Source organism: Chiroxiphia lanceolata, chromosome 6 (genome assembly GCF_009829145.1).
Source record: "Chiroxiphia lanceolata isolate bChiLan1 chromosome 6, bChiLan1.pri, whole genome shotgun sequence".
Taxonomy (NCBI): domain Eukaryota; kingdom Metazoa; phylum Chordata; class Aves; order Passeriformes; family Pipridae; genus Chiroxiphia; species Chiroxiphia lanceolata.
The window spans coordinates 31,281,110-31,300,888 of record NC_045642.1 but is presented as its reverse complement, the minus strand read 5'-3'; the positions used below and the strand labels follow the sequence as shown (position 1 = coordinate 31,300,888).

Sequence of the window (19,779 nt, the reverse complement as noted above, 5' to 3'; positions counted from 1 at the left end):
ACTAAAATAGTGATTTGACTTCCATTAAACACAATAGGTGGGTATTCAGACTAAATAGCAAAGTATTTTAAAACTTTGTCACCATGTGATCTGCATGGCAAAATAATGCTGTAAAGAAAAGCACTGAAAAACCAGCCACATGTGCTCCAAGGAGGAAAGGAGTGCTGTCAAGGGATTACAGTTGTTACAATTTCTAAGAGCTGTTTCAGTGTGTCAATAGGTGAACATTGTTTCTGTCAGTAACTTAGGCAGAAGTTTGCTAAATTTTTTTCAGTGGCCACCAGAGCCTTTCTAATTAGAGCTGGAGCGCTCTGGTGAACACAATTCTGTGTCAGGTTTCAGTGCCTGAAAAAAATGACCAAGATGGTGAGGGCAATAACAAAGCAGGTTCAACTGAATGCATTTCAATCACTCACTATCCTGACATAAAACCAGGCTCTCCTGATTTGCTCTCCTGAGCAGATTTTAGCCAAGAAGCTTAAATAATACAAAAGACAACCTGGTGAATCCTCCTCTTGCGTTGCAGAAGCTTGAAGGAGGAGGTGTAAGGTGGGTGTTCTGGAGGCCTTTCAGCAAAGGAGTGCTGGAGGTCGGCTGTGCTCCATCACTTAAGGACATTAGAGTTGCTGAGATGATACCTTCTATCTCAACCTGTCTCTTTTCTATTTGTGGAACTGCCTTTGCTTGCCAAGTGCTTAAAATAAGGGCCTGGGTTTTGTGTGAATGCCTTTGTTGAGTTGCTAAAGCTGGGCAGCACATTCCTGCTGCTAATTAGCTGCTGTGCTGTTGACTCAGTTGTAATCACAATTCCAGCATCTCCACTTGTAGTCAATGGACTAGTCAATGGAAAAGTACAGGTATACCTGTGGACAGGGTTTGGCTTGATGTGTTAATTGTAAGGATCTCAGCTTGACTTTCATACCCCAAATTAATTTTGTTAGATTGACAGCTTGGGAAGAGTTTTACTTACAGCATCTAATAAGGACTCATTAATTAAAAAAAAAACCTAAACAGGGTTACCAGCTCACAGTCCAGTAACACACAGCCCAGTATCCTGTTTCTGGTGAGGGGAAATAGTGGCTGAAGAAGGGGTGCCCTGCTTGCTTGTGGCTGTTGTGGTTTGTCTGTTTTTTAATACAGTGACAATGCCTTACTTTTTTCTCTCTGATTCTGGCCCTTGGGTTTTTTTCTTTAGGTGCAGTGGAGCTGGCATGTTTTCTTGATAGCAGAATCTGAACTTTGGGGTTTAATTTCTGATAGGTTTTGTTTGTTTGTTTGTTCCAGAGTTTTAACAATTAAACCACTGTTTCCAAACACTCCACCTTTCTACAGTTGATTTTGGAAGTGCTGTTATATCAGAATTCTTTTGAATGCTTGTTTTCTTTCACTTTTATCTAGAAATGTTTCATCATTCTTTGTTTTGATGTGGTTTGTTTTCATCATCTTTCACTCCTAATCCACTAAGGAATATTTAATGGAGTTTACACTGGAGGGCAAAGTCCTGGCACCTTAAGAAGCTGGTTTGAAAAAGCTGGTATATGCAATGTCCCATGTGACACAATGCTGGACACAGGGCATTGCAGAGCATGCGATGGAGATTTCCTTTGGTCAGGTTCTCTTAGTGAGCTGTTTGTGGCTTCTTGAAGGACCCACTGGGAGGTACCAGCAACGTCTGCCAGGTCAGTCAGTAGAAATAGCATAGTCTGCACTCAGAGCTGGCTGCTCCTGCCCTCCTCTGGAGCCCTGACTAGCTTCCTGTGGTCTTGAAGTTGGCTGGCTCTTCCTGGCCATTCTGATGCATATTTTATAGTATACGAAGTATTTTGGGGTCACTTTGAATGGAAGAAAATGTCAAGCACTCAACTGTTCTTGTTATAATAGTAAATAGACATGTGGAAAACACTATAAAATGGATCTGAGGACATGGGTACTCCTCTTTCAATGACTAAGTCCCACGGAAGACTTGATATCGAGCTCCCTAGGTTTATACAGATGGAATGAGTCATGTCCTTTTCCACCAGAGGAGTTCAATGCCAGAACTTGCCTCCCCAGCCCATGTGCCAATATGGCAGTCCAGATCTACTGACTCATTTTACACTGTATGACCTTGCAAGATCTGTGTTTATTCAGCCTCAGGGAGCAATATAAGGGCAGTTTTTCAGCCTTGATTAAGTACAGAATGAGAAGGGGGAAGGAGGGTGTGTGTATGATAAATATGCAAAGTGTTGAAGAAATACTTTGAGTTATTGAAGGAAGTGAAGGCTCTAGATAATAAAAGGTAGTTGACACAAAACCTATTGTTTAATGACCAGCTAAGGCAATATTTGCTTCACCATTCACCACCAGTTTGACAATAGAATTCTTTGTTGCTAATTTTAGTTTTGCCAAGATTCGTCTGCAGGGCTGTGGGTGGTCTGCATGCTGGAGAAAAAGAGCTTGTCAAATCCTCAGCAACGACTGGTTATGGAGCAATTCTGAGATCACTGTCTGAGTGAGAGCCCCCTGCAAGCTCCTACCTGCCCTCTCTAGTATGAAATAAATCGCCTGCAGTAACAAGTTGAACAATGTAATTCAAACCTCAAATACCAAACTGTGGAACACAGTATTCCTGGAGCTGAAGTGCATGTCCAGGAAATGCATGCAGCAGTAATGTCTTGATACCTAATACCTAGACTCAAGTTTTCTTCTTTTTTCTCCAGTTTAATTCTGATGTACAGAACATTGTGAGCTGAAAATAATCTTCTTTATGTTCTCTGCTTACTGCATCAGGGTTTTTTTCCAAGATTCTGCTTCTGAATACAACTTTTTGCATACACACATATATATATACACAGATAGAGATTATTTTTTTCAATTAAAATAAATACATTCAGTTATTTTCTGCTTTATTTTAAGGCAAAATAATATTTTTTTTAATTACAAAAATTTCCATTGGTAACTTTTAAAATACTACATACCAGCAGCAAAAAATACTCTTCTAAGTGTTCTATTAAACTTACTGTACTTACTTTAGGTGGACTGAAGAACAAACATACTGGGCCATTACTTATGCAGCCAGTTTTGTCGTGGCTGACTGCTTTTTTCCCCAGAGGCAAAGGGTGTACAGTAGGAGCTATGTAGGTAACTTCCATATGGGTCACCCTGCTTTTGAAATCTCAGCCAGCATGTTTTTTCTTTATACACAATCGATTTTTCTAACTTCAGGTAGTGTTCAGTCACTCGTATTCTCATGATCTCTGCAAGACTGTTCTCTGGGTTGTTTCCTGTATGATGTCAGTTTCAATTCTTCCATGTCCTGCTATTCCTTGCTAAAAATTATAAAAATAGCATAGAGATAAAGAAATTATTTGTTTGTTCCTTTTCCTTGGTGCATGAAAATGTGCCCCGTAATATTTGAGTCATTTGTCTTACTGACCTTTGGACTCTTTACATAGCAACAAGTGCTTTTGTTTATTTGTTATATTCTACCTTGTACTTCTTATCACAGCCATAGCTCTGCCCACATATATCACCTTAATTTTAGTACAAGTCAGGGAATTCTAACAGTACAGCAAATTATTTCTGAACAGCAGTGCTGTCTGAAATACTAATACTGGTTTATTTCATCAGGACAAAAGACAAAGTCTTCAAAAATGCAGTAAACATCTAAGCTTGTATTCAGACACACAAAGGCACTCTGTTTCAGAGGTGCTCAGGAGGTACAAGAGGTCACTGCACAGTGCTCATGAGTTAGATTGCCTTACGGAAAGCCCAGTTATGTACGGATTTAGGATATTAGGTTGAGAGTCTTGGTTTATATGCCCAGAGGTCACTGAAAGTAGAGCAGGCTTTTAGGTGCTCTGGTCCTTCTTCGGTAAAATAAATTTCTAGTAGAAGAAGTTACTGTAAGGTTTGTAAAAGTCTCCTTGTAATCTAATATTCCATATGTTATACAGCATGCTGATCTGCAGAACTCCTCTGAGACGTGTTTTTTAGATGAGAAATTTTAAGCAAGTTGATTAGTCTGAAGTTTTGAGGGATGCTATTTTATAATTCTCCTTCTCCCTCCCATGCAATACCTGATTTGTCATCATGTAGCTACTTATATTGGCCAGTGCATTCTGTGTAGGTTTTTCTCTACTAAATTCTGTGAAATTCTTTCAAGGTTTTTTTTAGACATCCCTTTGTTTTACTTCCCAGGGGGCAGGTAATGTATAAGCCAGCTCACTGCTTACCTAATGTCTCACAGATAGGGAGGGAGGGAAAAAGCAGGGTAGGGAGAGTACGTCACATTGAAGGAGGAGGGGAGCAAAGAAAAATGAGCTTTCTTAAACAAATCATGTGCAGAGGGACAGGCTGCCAGTGCTCAGGCAATCCTCAGCGGTGGCTCTGCTCTCTTCCCTGCTGGCCATGATGCAGGAAGAAGCTGGAGTCCTGAAGGAGGGCTTCCTTGTCAAACGGGTAAGTGCTCCGGTTCCCGTTCGTGTGGTTCTATTCAAATGCAGAAGCAACCCCTGAGCAGGGACTGGATCGAGCCAGGACTCATGGCAAGGCAACCTGTTGGGTGCTGGGTTTGAGGGTCTCCTGCCTTCTCCTGGGAAAGGAGCTCCTTCAGATTTGTGCAGATGCCTGCTAGGGGAGCTGCATGAACTGCAGGTGTTCACTACCTACCCTCAAGTTTCCCTGTGTTGGCATTTACCCAGAGGAAAGTGAACTAGCTATCAGGATTGCTCAGGTGTTAGAAAGCCAACATGTCTGCACCTCGCCCACACCTCTGCAAAGAGCACATACGCGGCAGCAGTGGGAGCGACCATGGGAGGACTGAGAGAGGGGAGATGTTTTGACAGTCTCTTAAGATAGCTCGTGCCCTCTTTAGTGATCCAGCTGAGCAAGGTTTCCCATTTCATATGAGAGAATGGAGAATAGATTATCCTTTTTGAAGGGGCTCAGAGCAATGCAAACATAAAAATGCACTTGAAATAACTTCTTTCCTCCACAACCTCAAGCCAAAACGTGGTGAAAAGAGCTGAAAGATGGTGTCACAAATTTCAGCCTTCCAATGTTTCTCCCCGTAAGATCAATCAGTCACAGCTGGGACACAAGAAGGCAATTTAGGAAGTGACACAAACTGCTCTTAGTACCATGACCCTGTCTCAATGATTACTGTGGTCCTTGATTTCATACAAAAATGTGATTCAGAGGTTTGTTCAAAGCTTTGCCACGCCTTGGGAAATGCTTTTCTATAGTACGTGGCAGTGTTTCTGGTGCTAACACGAAGGTAATCCTGGTCAGGAGCTCTCCTGGCAGGGCTCCCAGCCAGTCAGGCAGCCAGTCACTGGCCACATGAAGCCATGCTCTGTGTGGAGAAGGGGCTATTCCCCTTCCTCCCTTCTGCAGAAAGGGCAGAGCAGTCCTAGCTCTTGATCTCTTTTCTGAGCTATAGTTGTGTTTTTTGGCTCTTAAGTGGCTACTGAATTCAAGATGGGAAGCCAAGGCACCAAGTGCATGAGAGGAATAGGTTATCACCGCACACTAAACTGTGACTACCAGCAGTCTGTACAACATCACTGAGACACACAGTTTGATAGGACAGACACCACAAAGAAAGCAACTAAGGGAACTGAGGGAGAAGGTCTCCAGAGAGAAAAAAGGAGGAAGGGGTAGGATCAGGTAAAGAAAACAGAGCTTTCTAAGAAGAGAGCAGAAGCCAGGAGATGATCTAAATGGATTATAAATTACTGAATTATGTATCGTAATGCATTATAAATACAAAATCAATGTGTGGAAGTCAGAAAAAGCAAAAAACGTAAGGCAGCCTCTTGAAACAGAGAGCATCTCCAAGAAGGAAAAAAAGGAGCCATAGCAAAGAACATACAGGAAAAAAGTCCAAGGGACTTTACAACACAGGATGCAAAGGGAAGGAGAAAAAACCCAAATTAGACAAATTGTATTTAGTATAGACTAGAAGACATTGGATCTAAAATGCCCTGGATTTTAGAGACTCATTACCCCACCTTTACTTGGAAATTGCTGAGTTTCCCCTTCATTCACAGATAATTAATGAGCTTTGACTCCTGCCACAACTGGACCTTACATTTTCCTTTCTTCTATCCATGCCCACCCTCTCCCAGGTGTCAGAGATTCCTCTACCCCATGCTTTGCCTGCTGACGGTAATATTCCACTGCCTGTAGAAACACAAGTCAGGTCCTCACACGGCAAAGCTGGACTTGACACCATCTGACAAGACTGAGCCTGCCAGTGCCAGCCCCCGCTGGTTTTGCTCATCCTTTAGCCAGACTAAAGAGAGCTGGGGGCTGTTTACAGAGAGGAAATAGGAGGTTTTGTCTGTATTTTGATATAACTCAGGAGTCACTCAACAGCAGCCTTTATTCAGTCTTTTGTCGGTAAAAAACATATTTCTTTTGCAGGAAACAGTAGCACAGGGAATGTTTTAGCCCAGAAGATTGGAGGCAGGTAGGATAGAAATTAACTACTTATTAGTAGTAAGAGGGGAGGTAAGGAAAAGCTAATTCATCAAGCAAAGCATTTGCAAAACCACTTGGCATCTAGAGTCACAACAAAATGAAGAAAAAAAAGACTTCCCCCACGATCACTGTAAAAGAGGAATTGGTTTTCAAGAGCCCTCACACATTTTGTATTTAACCCTGTTCCTACCTGTACTGTTAGCAGACAGGTGTGTACCTAAATGACAGCTCTTTATAATTTATGTGAGTTTTGCAAGAAACAATTCTTGCCATAAAAGAAATTTTCCTTGTTGAAAAAAGAGCAAAGCACTTTTCTATTGCTCTGTGATTTTATAGTGATGGAGCTGTTCTATTTTGTTACTAAAAACATGTATTTCAGGGAGAACAGGACTTATGGTGACTTTCTGTGTTTCTTTTCATACAGTTTACTATTAGTTCATGGTATTTTAATAACAAAACAAAAAGAAGGGGAAAAAAAGAAAATATGGTAATTTCTCTATGCTTGTGTTAAAGTTTGCTATGTGCATTTCTTCCTTTCTAGGGGCATGTTGTTCGTAACTGGAAAGTGAGATGGTTTGTTCTGCTTCAGGATAAGCTGCTGTATTACAAAATTGAAGGAGGCAAGAAGGAGCCTTCTCCAAAGGGCAGGATCCTTTTGGATGGCTGCACTATTACCTGTCCATGCCTGGAATATGAGAACAGACCGGTATGACTGAAAATATGTATCTCTTCTCGATGTCACTCTCTTTCTAACTTCTCTCTAGTCTTTTCCTCTCCTCCTGACTTCTTTGATTACTGCAACCATACCACTGGGGTGCTTTCAGAATTTGGCCCAGCTAAAAGCAAGCTACCATCAGCAATGTAACCCAGACAGGCAATGAACCCCCTCTTTATGTCTTTGCTCTTTCCTGTGCCCAAATGTGAGTCACAGTCATTAACCAAAAAAAAAAAAAAAAAAAAAAAAAAAAAATCACTATTCCTGTGCACACAGTTCACTGAAAAAATGCAAATGCATCAGCCCAACAGTGTGCAGAGAGAGGATATGAACAGTTCAATAAAAGCTGAGGATGGGAAAAAGGGGAAACATTATCTATGGTAGTTGCCTTAAAACATGGCTGTATCCATGGGGTGCCCCCAGGCAGGCAGATCAGACTCCCTTTTCCTTCATCAATGGCACATTGCTGCTGTAGAAATTTTACAGCAAGAGGGCTCTGGAATGGAGCTTCTCTGCTCACCCGTGGGTAGCAGCAATACAGACTTCCTCTGCATGGGGCCAGAACGGAAATGGCTGGAAGTTGCTGATTATGTCAGGACTTCTCATGGCAGAAAGAGCCTAGTGATGGTTTGTAGTTGTTGAGACCTGGATGTGAAAAGCTCCACAGTCAGCAGCACACTCCAGTAATCCATTCCGTGGTCTGCTCTCTTAAGTACTGCGACCTCCATGGATGTGAACCATGCTTGGAATTGAAAATCCAGGGATTTGAGGGGGATGATAGCAAAACCCCACAAAAAACCCCAAACGCAGAGTTGTGCCCACAATCCTTCTGAACAAGAATTACCCTGAACTGCTCAGCTGGGATCAGACTTCTTTGTGTCTCTTTGGCCAGTGCTAAAAGATGTAAAATGCAAGAGGAGGGAAATAGCTAAAGCAATGTTATTGCTTTGCACTTCTTTCTCCACAGCTACTAATCAAACTAAAGACAAAAACCAATACAGACTATTTCCTTGAATGTTGCTCCAGGGAGGAGCGTGACTCCTGGGCTTTGGACATCACTGGAGCTATTCATGCTGGTCACCCAGTACAGGTACAAGAACTTCACAGAATGAAGAACTCTTTCAAACTGCTAGATAATATCAGCCTCCAGTAAGTGTATGCCATTTCTCCTTCTATTGCTCTAGTTCACAAAGCACCTGAGCTGATGGATGGGGAGGGTCAAGGGAAGCTCCACTGTGCACTGATCCACTCCCATGTGGCCAGGATGCTCTAAACTGGCTGCCCTGTCCTAGGTTTGCACATACTTTTGCCAGAGAATGCACATTTTCCTGACCATCATCTTTTGGGAGTATGTGGATTTGCACCAACACCTCACTGCTGGCTTGGAGACCTTCCTAGTCAACTGCAAATGTTCTCACTGGGGAGATGTATTACCTCAGAAGATGAATTATCAGGGAAAGACTGGGTAGTGACATTGTTCATGCCATGTTGGTGAGCTTTCAAAGCTGGTAGCTGGAATCCAGAGTAAGATTTCATGTTAAACAAGAGGAAATAGAGAACTGATTAGGAAATAGAAAAATTTCATTAATTTTATTTGTCTTGAGCAGGTAAATCAAGGCTGACTATAGATCAGTTTGAAGTACTTTAAATTGTAAAATACTTTGTGAGGCATCTTGTTTAGTGCTGCTGTTGGGAGAATGAAGTTTTCCTAGAAGTTATTTAGGACAAATATTCTGGGGGAGTACTTAGAATGCTTCTCATCTTTATATGGGTAATTATGAGGACACGCCAGGAGCTGACAGAAGTACATGGCAATTTCTGCCTGTCTTTCTCATCTACTGATGTGCTGTACTCTCACTTACAGTGACATAGTGGAGAGAATGTATGACAGCAATACTGGAATTAAACTGACCCGCAACTTGGATCAAGGCAACAGATATAAAGAGACCTTCACAGGTACACCTACTGCAGGCAAAGAGCCACCTCACATCTGACATGCCACACTGTAGAGGCAAGGGAGCTACTATCCTGCCTTTCATAGTGGGATCGGTTGTGGCCCGGTGGTGCAGCCAAGCTCTCCAACATCTTTCTCTCTGGCTCTTGGATATATGGAAGCACTCATAGGACCCCACACAAGGTCAACCTCGCACTTCATTGACAGCCTTTGTGATGGTGTCAAAATGTTTCAGCAAGTGAAAACGTGGCAGGAGACCATCTGCCTTGCCTCAGAAGAGCACACTGTGTTGGTATGAAAGCTGCCTTTCTTTCTGCAGGTTCTGCCCTGGTGGACTGGCTCATTTCCAATAGCTTTGCTGTGTCACGATTCGAGGCTGTCACCTTGGCATCCATGCTGATGGATGAGAACTTCATCAGGCCTGTGGGAACCCGCAGCACTGAGGCCACGCGCTTCAGCGACCCCTCCGAGAAATTCCTTGATGACTCCACCGCACTGTACATGTTTGTAAGTCATGCAGCTGCCAACAGAAGCACATCCTCTGCCCCCTGTCACATGCTTGATTTGGGACAGTGGTGAAGAGGACACATAGAGCTTGCAATCAAAGGCAAAATATGCAGGCTGAGAAAGTAAATATGCAGAAGGATCATCTCTAGGCTGTTAGTAGTACTAACACTGGCACATTTGCTGGAGGCAAGTAGCTACATGGTTATGGAAGGATCTACAAATTATATAATTGGGCATTAAAAGGGGTGTGTCCCTGGAGTGCAGTGCTGTGTCTGCATGTATCGGAGGCCATGCTGCAGTTCTGCTTCAACTCAGGGTCACAATACATGTACACGTGCTTGTTAATCTTGGGACTACAAGGCTTAGCAGCAGAGCTATGGAGTAGAATTAGCTCAGGAAATATGGGCTAAAAACAGCTCAAGGAAAATAAAATGCAGAATTTTGTACTTAAAAGTGTGTTTAGATTAAATAAAAAATGAAACCGTCTTTACCCTATCTGCAGGCTGAGAACAGTAAGAAAAATACCAGTTCCAAGGAAGAGGTACAATTTAACATCTCTGAATTAAGTGGCACAATTGTGAAGCAAGGATTCTTAGTGAAACAGGTAAGCACAGTCTTTGAACCTGCACTGGGAAACAGAAAAAATGACAGCTAGTAGGGTTTCTTAGAGAATAAATGTGATTTACACAAGCCAAGCTGAAGAGTGGTGGCCAGTAGAACTAGCTTGCCTGTCAGAACTACTAGTAGAGATCATACAGTGAAGAGGATCTAGTTTTAAACAAGTGAGCTATGGAACTTGCTGCTCAGGCAAGATTAATTGGATATTCTGTATGTATTGAATGTATACTGAAAGGTATAAAACAGTATCAGAAGCAAAAGTCCCACATAAACTCCAAATCCTACCAGGGTTTTACATTCACTTTGAAGCAGAGCCGCTGTTCCTCTGGTTTAACATAACCCATCTGGGTAGTGTGAGCAGTGACAGTTCTTTGCTGGCTGCAGACAAATTTCAAAGCTGAGTAGTTTGACTTTTCTATGATGTGGACATTTACCTGTGGGCAGTCACTCATGTACATGTGGGTGCTCTGGTGGCGGTGAAATCTGTTGGCAATAATTGTTTAAAAGATCGGTCTGCAAGATTTAATTTCTGACCCTTGCTGTGAACAAGATGAGGGGCAATCATGCTGCTTCAAAGCATGACACAGACACCTGCAAATAGAACCCTACCTGCACTGTATGGCCACATTCCTACTCTGAAGCTTTGTACCCAGAGCTCTGACTTTGGTGTTGTGCAAACTGGATCACCAGATGCTTCCCAACCCTCCGTTCTCCAGCTGCCAGGGTGCCACAAGGGTTGGTGGGGCACTGGGGGATCCCCACAAGGGTTGGCAGGGCAGCCCCTCCATCACCACAGGGCATGAGAGCTGTCCAGGAGCTTCTTCCCATGGTCAGCAGCAGCAAGGGGCAGCCCCTGGAACCTCAAAACCAGAGCTGCAAAAGGATCTGACATAATCCCTTCAGAGCAAATACGGCATGAGTTTTTAATCTGAGACCCATATTTAATATTAAAAGCGGGAATCAGGGATATATTCATTTGGTCCTGTCACTTTGCTTTCTTAGTTCTCAGCACAGGGAAGGAAGAGAGGAAGGAATTATCAATGTGTGAAGAAGGAAAATAAGCAGAAAATTCTGGGAACTACCAAGATGTCAGGAAAGATTTTTCTCTGTTGGCTCCGAAAGCTCTTTTTTTGGTACATATTTATGTCTCCCCTACAGCCTGCAGGAAAATGGCCATTTCAAGAGGTGGTAACTTTAATTCTACCATTTTTCAGGGGCACAAGAGGAAAAACTGGAAGGTGAGGAGATTTGTTTTGAGAGCTGATCCTGCTTTTTTGCACTACTATGACCCCACTAAGGTATGTGAGTGGGAAGTTACTACCCCTAGAAATCCTCTTGAAGACCTAAATATTATAATGAAAATACAGTTATGCTGTAAATATTTCTCTCACACAGATCTCTTTCTGGGTTCCTCTGTCCATTTCCTGGAGAATTAGACCTCTCTGGCCTTACCCTAGGAGGCTGACCTTGTAGGATTTTGTATCTTGCATCTTCCATCCTGTCTTTTTCACAGTGAGATTCCTTTTCTTTAGCCAAGAGACAGAAGTCTTCTTGTAATTGGTCTTTTGCTGCACCCACACAGTCTGGGACCATGGTCCTGCAGGGATTCTTCCTGGGATGTGATCTTTCTGGGCTAATATCCCACCACTTGAGGGTCATACTTGTACCGGGATTTTTTACATTCTTATTCTAACATTGAATAGGATCTCCTTGATGACAAAGTATTTATAGGAATTTCTACTACTCAGTTTTAAACTTGCTCATGGAATAGTAGAATTTATTTTCATGGATATAAAAATCAATATGAGCAACCCAGATGCACAGGGTACTACACTGCCTGTTCCTTTGTGGGTTTTTTTTTCCACTGGAACTCATCCTTATCATACTATAAACTCAAACTATAGAACCTGAAGGCAAGAAACAAGAGCACCAGCCAACTAGCGAAAACAGTCAGATTTTTCCCATACAGTCTCAGCAAAAAGCAGCAAGCTAAAAACTTGCAGAAATATATATATATAATATTCAATGTGTGTTGATAAAACTATACATAAATTTGAAACGTGATTGCCTACCCTTGTGCTTTTAACTGATCTCTCCCATGCCCAGCTACATCAGATAAACATCTACGATTCAAACAATATAGTAATGTATTTAATTATATGTTCTAATTGACTTCTTTTGTGACATGGATGTGTCATACATGGAAGGACTGGCATTACATCCCCAACTTCCTAAAAATAATGTATGTGCTCTGGGAAGTTATTCTAATGATATTTTCTAGCTAAGTCTTGTTTCCCTTTTCTTTGCAGGAAGAAAACAAGCCAGTTGGTGGATTCTCCCTCCGAGGCTGTCTTGTCTCAGCTCTAGAGGACAACGGAGTCCCAGCAGGTAAGCACAAGCCCCTGAACTTTTGTACATACATATTTGTGATACAGCAATACAGTCTTTAGGTATGGGTTTGTGTGTATGGCAAGTGTGCTGGCCCTTCATTTCCCTTCACAAGCAGGAGAAGAGGCATGTCACAAATCCCTGTGCTGCTGGGTTGTCCACACCAAAGGCAACTTTTTTTAGCATTATTTCCACATACCTTGGACGTTTCCAAGGTTTTATGGGCTTTTTATGAGCTTTTCTTAGTTATATGACCTCTGAGGCAGTCCTAAGACACTGATTAATATTTCAGAGTTAACAAACAAAGAGGAAACACCTTCATTTTGGATGTTGTTTAACTCAAAGTTTTGAGGCATCCTCTGAAGCCATCGCTTCTCTGCATGTCCTCTCTGCTTATGCTATTACCTCTTCCTTTTTGATCTGCTAGAATCCAAATGTAGGGAGACATAACACAGCAATACGAAAAACAGTTCTGCAAGAGCATATGCTTAGGTTAGGTAGTTGTCTAAAACCTTGGCCTCGCAGATGAGTGTTTCTGCTGTGAAAGCAATTTATTTTATGAGAGCAAGAACAATATGCGGATCTCAAATACTGAACATCTTTTAAAGAGAAGGTCTAAAAAAGCTTTGGTCTGGAGCAGGGGGACATGATAGACAATAGATTTCCCTGCTAGGAGGAACCCAAATATAGGCAGGAGCAAATCTATCTACTGTATAAACTGGTAGGGAGTTCATCCCTCCAGTGTATAACTCGAGTAATAGTCTCCATCTAAAGAGAGACTACTATACATATGTTGCCTAGTGCACAGTAGTTCATACAATCTATGGCAGGAATGTCTGTACTATATCTTTATTTTCATAGAATCACAGAATCATCAAATGGTTGGAGTTGGAAGGACCCTAGCAATCATCTTGTTCCAACTCCCCTGCCACAGACAAGGTCACCTTCCTCTAGAGTAGGTTGCTTAAAGCCCTATTCAACCTGGCCTTGAACACTTCCAGGGATTTTGCAGAAAGAAAATCAAAGATGCAAGAGCTTTAAAGGTCTTATCCATAACAAAAAGGAAAGATTTGATTGTGTACCTAAATTTAAATTCTTCCCTATGAAACTTCATATTTGCCAGAAAACCTTTCTCTGCGCACTGTCCTGATTTTTTTTTTTCTCTGCAGGAGTGAAGGGCAATGTGCAAGGCAATCTCTTCAAAATCATCACCAAAAATGACATTCATTATTATATCCAGGCCAGCTCCAAGGCTGAGCGAGTGCAGTGGATTGAGGCAATCAAACCACTGACATGAGTAACGTGGACTCCATGCCAAATGACAAGTCACATTTGTGAACAAGTTTTCTTCTCTCATTTTCTGGGAGTATTGTTATCCCCTTGATAGTCTATTTCTGTTATTTGAATTACCATAACACTTAGCAATTCCTGGTAGACCAGCATCCTAGGTGTCTTAAAGTCATATAGATCCAGAATAATTCTCCACCAAGAATTTACCATCTAACAAAGAGACAAAAGACAATAGGTGGATACAGACAAACGGGGCTTTACAATGAAATGATGAGATACAATATTCCAAGACAGAAGAAAAGAATCTCTTGTACAAGTATTCAGTTTATACCTGACAGATCCACATTGTGCTTTATCTTAAAGCAGAAATATCTTGCTCATTTCCCCTTTATAAAGGGGCTCATAAATTAATTAGTTAAGACTGAAACATCAAAGTCATGAAAGGTGCTGATGTCTGAGGCTGCCTTTCTTGGTATACCACACGAATCTTGTGCTAAGCCACAATCCAGCTGCCAGGATAATCAGTGCTGCAAAACAAACAAGGGATCTGTCTGTCCATCCATCTGCTTTACTGTTTGGCTCTCTGTTAGACTTGAAAAAACGCAAAGCATCTTCCTCTCCACTATATAGATTGCTCTTGTGCTGGTACAAGATCCTGAGTATCAAATCAGACCAGTGGCAGTTCCAGACAATTGCTGGTGCTGAATATATTGGAAGAAATCACTCAGCTATAAAAGCGAGACTTTTCCTTCGATTATCATCATAAGTTCATTTATGTTGGAGAACCATTTGGACTGAGAATTACAGTAGCAGATATGGCTATTACTTTTTCTATCTTAGGTCATTAGTTCTTCCGTTATTTTCTACTAAACTTGTCTTTGATATCATTAAATATTAAAAAAACCCCAAACCCCAAAACCAGTGCATTTGAATATCCTGTGCTCTTTAGAGATATGATTTTTCTCAGAGGGCAGTTTGAGTATATGAAAAATAATGGTTTCATTCACTGTAATTTTAGATTTATACATAAACTGAGACACCAGAGGGTAAAATTGAATGTAGGAAATTATTAAAACACCTGATATACTATTTTCATAAAATTCCTAGTTTTATCTTAGTACCTGTATCTGACAGCCAAACTCTTCAGAGTCTTCAAAAACCCTCTGAAGGCAACATGCTATATCTTCCCTGAAGTCACAGAGGAATTTGATAGCTCTCTGTCCAGAGTTCCATCTCTTTGCAGATTTTATGTTCTCCAAGTTGTGTACTAAAAAAAAGTCTCATCACCAAAGGCAGCATATGATATATGCTTATATATTTATTAGAATAGCCACGTATGTAGGACTTTCTTCAAAAGCTACAGCAATGAAATAACAGCACAATGCTTAAATGTGTTCAAATATTTAACAGAGTTTATTTAAAGAAGTTTTCCAGCAAAGATGCAGTTTTAATTAGATACAAAAGTGAGCAATGCAGTTTCAGATACAGATACATTTCCTAGGCCTGGTCCAGAGAAGACTGTGAAATCCACAGCTGTTGAAACCCTTCAACTCAGGAAAAGCTACCTGGAAGAGACAGGGATGTTGATAAGGAATTTATTGCTCTGTACTCAGAAGCCCAAATGGCTTTGTGTTGATTGAGCAGAGCTTCCAGAAAAAGCAATTCCCTCCTGACAATGTGAGCCTTGCTGGGGCCCATCAGATTCCCTTATTGACTTACAAGAAAATTTCCTGCTTCTCTTTTCTCAGTCCCATTACCTGCATAATGCCCAGTTCTAGTCACAAGGCTAACAGCCACCCCACTGCAGAGGACTGAGCTCTGTCACCTGGCATGCATGGAATCATAAGGATGTGAGATACTGCACAGCATCACAAATTTTGCAGTTTGGGAGCCCAAAAGTGTATCTCAGCAACAAGTCTAAGATTTACCCAGATCAGCCATAGCTCTGCAATTGCTGACTTTGTATGAGAAAAAAAAGGTTATATCTCAAACACATCAGCAAATTAAAAAAATATAGTTCCCACTCTCCAGAATCATCCAGAGGAAAGAGTTAAAACGTTTCTCAGACAAGAAAAAGTACATTTTCCTCTGTTCCCTGGTGATATTGAGGTCTCCTCTTTTCAAGCCACTTTGGTAAGCTTGATGTCCCCTGAGATCTGCAAAACTTTAACCAAGTTCAGAGGCTGAATGCGGTGAGTGAAGTCACAGAGCTGCCGTCCATCAAGCAGGACTCGTATTTGCTGGTGTTCACATAAGAGCTCCATCTGCAATGGAAAATGACAGGGGAGGGTGTTAGAGGTCAGCAGCAGGGTTGATTTCACCAGCATGGACTTAGATCCGATTGTTATGGGGAGAGTGAAGCACAGAGTCTACTATTTCTTCTGAAATACCCTAATAAATAACTTACCCTCTGCTGAGATGATACTGCAAAGCTCCTTGCAGGGAGTACTCTCACTAAGATTAGAGAAAGAAATGCATCTCTCCCATCAGGGCTTGAACTGTTGCTGTCTGTGCCATACTAGACTAGTTAACCTGGCAATGTCAGTAGTTAGCTGTTTTTGGTCACATAGCCTTCAGCCTTTCTCCCCTCCTTTTCTCTACTCTATTCATAGTACCAAAAAATTACCTTGAACGTATCACCTGCTGTAAATGGAAAGTAGGGAATAGTCTTCTCTTCTTTTCCCCATTTCCCACCAATTCGTGCATTTCGGGTGATGGATTTCTCACTGAAGTTAACTGTAAATAACAGCCCAACATCTTTGTTTGCATCCACTGGATCACAGAGCAGAGTCACCGAAAAACTGAAAAAAAACCAGTTAAATGACTGGAACTTTCAGAAATGTTAAAGGACATGGTGAACATGACAGATGCTTTTAAAGACTACAGACAGCGGCTGATTTCATGTCAGACTGGTTTTTAAATTATGTTGATTCCAACCCCCAGCAGACAACCAAGATGCAGGTTGAGAATTGCACCTCTTCCTGGAGGAGAAATGTCACTTGTGTGCTCCCTTCCAGTTCACAATAGATAAGGGCAAGGAGTAGAAAATCCTGTCAGGGCAGCCAGAAAGGTCAAAGAGTAAACTCCTCCTTCACCTTTAATCTAAGTGCAGGAAAACTAAGTAAAGCCATAAATTATTAACCTGTTTCATTTTCTTCCTCCAAAGAGCACAGACCTCCAAGAAAGCTTCTGAATTTAGAAAATAGGTAGGAGCGTGTATGACATGGTGAAGCCCCCACTGGTACCTTCACCTACCTCTTTGGGTTGGAGTGTACCATCCCGATGACTGTGAGTTTCATGGCTGGTCTCAGGCCACCTTTAATTTCACCAACATACTGCTCCACCTGCAGGGAACAGTGAAAAAAAATGGCTGCAGCGGGTGATGCAGGTAAAGAAGTTTTAACGGCTGCTTTGGTCACCTGATATAGATTGGTTTTCTTTTTACACGTACAAAAGAACTCAAAAATATTTCTGGCCTGAAGTACTTCTTGCACTCTCAGTATAAATTCTGTGTTCTGGTATCTGAGGGAAGCAAGAGGGCTGCCATAACTGAGTGCCTGGTGACGAGGCACTGGCTGCCTGACAGGACTGCCGGCTCCCCTGGGCAGTGTCCGACCAAAACTGCTGTCAGCAAGGGGAGTGTCTGCTGTCCTTGCTCTACCTGAGTGACCTGTGTGACAGAGGCTCCTGGAGGCACAGCTCTGGAAACAGCCAGCACTGCCTTCAGGTGACTGATGCCACTCCCCAAGACCAGAGCAGGTACTGCAGGAACCGCGGTGGCCCACGTGCCTCACGAGGGACGGGACCCAGATGGCTGGTACACCTGGGATGAGATGGCAATGGCTGCTATGGTCTGATGACACAATAAAACTCGTTGCAGTGCTCCATGCAGCAGATTAAAAGCATTGTGGCAGCATGATGCAGAGCACAGACTGCATGAACTTAGTGTGTCAGCTCGAATTCGTTACCAGATTTCGGTGGGCTAACTTGGCACCAGCAGGCTTTACACTGGGCCAGGCAGCCTCTGTGCTCCACCATAAAAGTGCAAATCCAACAGAGATGCTGCCCTGCTGCTGCATGTTCACCACACCCTCACAGGTGACTGAAAATCACACTCTTTCAAAGGCTTCTTGGTGGATGTACTTTTGTCCTTTTCACAGAGACCCGTAGCTGCAAACTCCACCAAAGATCTGAGCTACATTCACTTTTTTCAAGTAATTCTCTAACAGCTTGGATGGTCAGTGGAGGAAATAATACAGGCCATAGCTGACATGGAAATATTAAAGAGAGAGCTTGGAAACAAGTGATAGGGAAGTTTTGAGACTTCAGTTTCAGAAATGGCTTTAAAGTGTAAATGTCAGAATACCACAGTGCAGCATGTAATCACTCCTTATGCAGATTCACTTAGACAGAAGCTGCTAAAAACCACTAAACGTTATTAGCAACTTGTGTAACATTGATAATATTCCAAGGCAATGCACAACAGACCCTGTTTTAGATAAAAAGAACTTTATCGTTCCAGTGTTCTAAGGTAAAAATTCAGACAGTTTTGCTAGAAGACCTGCACAACATGCACACATAAATTCAAGACAAAAAAAGCCTTGCCTATACCTCATTTCCTAATTTCAATATACTAGTTGTATCTTCTGCTAAGATGACCTTATGAAATTTATTTTCCCCCTTTGATATTTACATCCAGCTACTTTTACAGCTTCACAGATACATTAATAAACCTCTAATTCCTAACAAGAACAATATTGGAAGAAATTAATTAAAAAGTACCTTTAAAAATGACAGTAGTACTGCTGATTGTTAATAATGTACATTTACCCTTGCAGAAGTGGGCAGGTGACTCCTGCAGGTATGTTTTGAACTTTGTAAAAAAAAGAAAAGCATCAAGCACCTAACATGTCTAAGACAAGGAAGCAGCTTGTCAAGGAAGGAGTCTGCCTGTAGGGAGATACTTCAAACTGGATAAATCAATTAGAGTGGGTAATAAGCATAAAAGATCCCAGGATAAATGAAGTCCATCCTCATACAGTTTCCATGTCCCACTAAAGTCCCTTCCTTGCCTAGAGAAGAGACAAGATCAAAATAATACCTCAGACTGAAAGGATAGGTTGAGAAATTGCTTATGCAGAGCTGTCCCATAGCAAACACCATCATTAAAGGCACAGGGTATCAGAACTCAATAGATTGAACGACAGCGACGTGGACTCATAAGTTACAGCTCGTCTGGCATGGCCAGAGAAAGTTCAGAGGCATGACTGCCCACACACCATTTATCTGCTGATGTGGAGTTGACAGTACAGGTGAAAAATACTCAGGAACCATAGGAGGTAATGGTACGAACTCCTGCAGCATCTTAGGCGGTTTATTGGTGGGTCCCAGCATATGCACATGGACATAGCTCCCTTCCCATATTTTCCATTCAGGAGCCCTGGGGACTCGCTCGGTCACTTACTTTGGCACACCTCTCCTCTGTCATGACCGCTCTGCCTCTTACACTTGCCTTGCCGCAGCACTCCACGGAGGAGTTTTTGGTTTGTGCGTCAGGACAAAAGCAAACAAAAAGCCGGAATAAAGGGAGGATGCTGGGGGGGGGTCGGTCTTATCTCTGCCAAACACCAGCTGGACACCACCCAGCCCAGCAGCTGAGTCATGGCCTTCTGCACCTCATCTCGATGGGGGAGCTCACAAATAACGGGATGAGAGGACAGGGGGGCCCGGCCGCCCCGCACAGGAGCGCCTGGCCAGCCATGGCTGGAGCTGTGTCTGCACCTGTACCTACACGTTTTTACACACCTATTTAAAATTCTGTGTGTGTGTGTGCATAACATAC

At 42.2% G+C, this 19,779-nt stretch overlaps 2 protein-coding genes across 2 annotated transcripts; one reads left to right on the top strand and one right to left on the bottom strand.

Annotated features, from left to right (window-relative positions):
* The first annotated feature begins 4,281 nt into the window (after positions 1–4,281).
* On the top strand, positions 4,282–18,768 carry PLEK2 (pleckstrin 2). The gene is made up of 9 exons (XM_032692114.1): positions 4,282–4,440; positions 7,007–7,171; positions 8,148–8,329; positions 9,045–9,136; positions 9,454–9,641; positions 10,144–10,245; positions 11,474–11,557; positions 12,569–12,647; positions 13,817–18,768. Exons 1-9 carry the CDS (start codon positions 4,390–4,392, stop codon positions 13,942–13,944), a joined length of 1,071 nt encoding a protein of 356 aa, XP_032548005.1. The 5' UTR covers positions 4,282–4,389; the 3' UTR covers positions 13,945–18,768.
* On the bottom strand, positions 15,327–19,533 carry LOC116788894 (galectin-related protein A-like). Its single transcript, XM_032692118.1, has 4 exons — positions 19,402–19,533; positions 17,193–17,281; positions 16,564–16,738; positions 15,327–16,201 (listed from the first exon to the last, which is right to left on the bottom strand). Exons 1-4 carry the CDS (start codon positions 19,423–19,425, stop codon positions 16,058–16,060), a joined length of 432 nt encoding a protein of 143 aa, XP_032548009.1. The 5' UTR covers positions 19,426–19,533; the 3' UTR covers positions 15,327–16,057.
* Between the last annotated feature and the right edge of the window lie 246 nt (positions 19,534–19,779).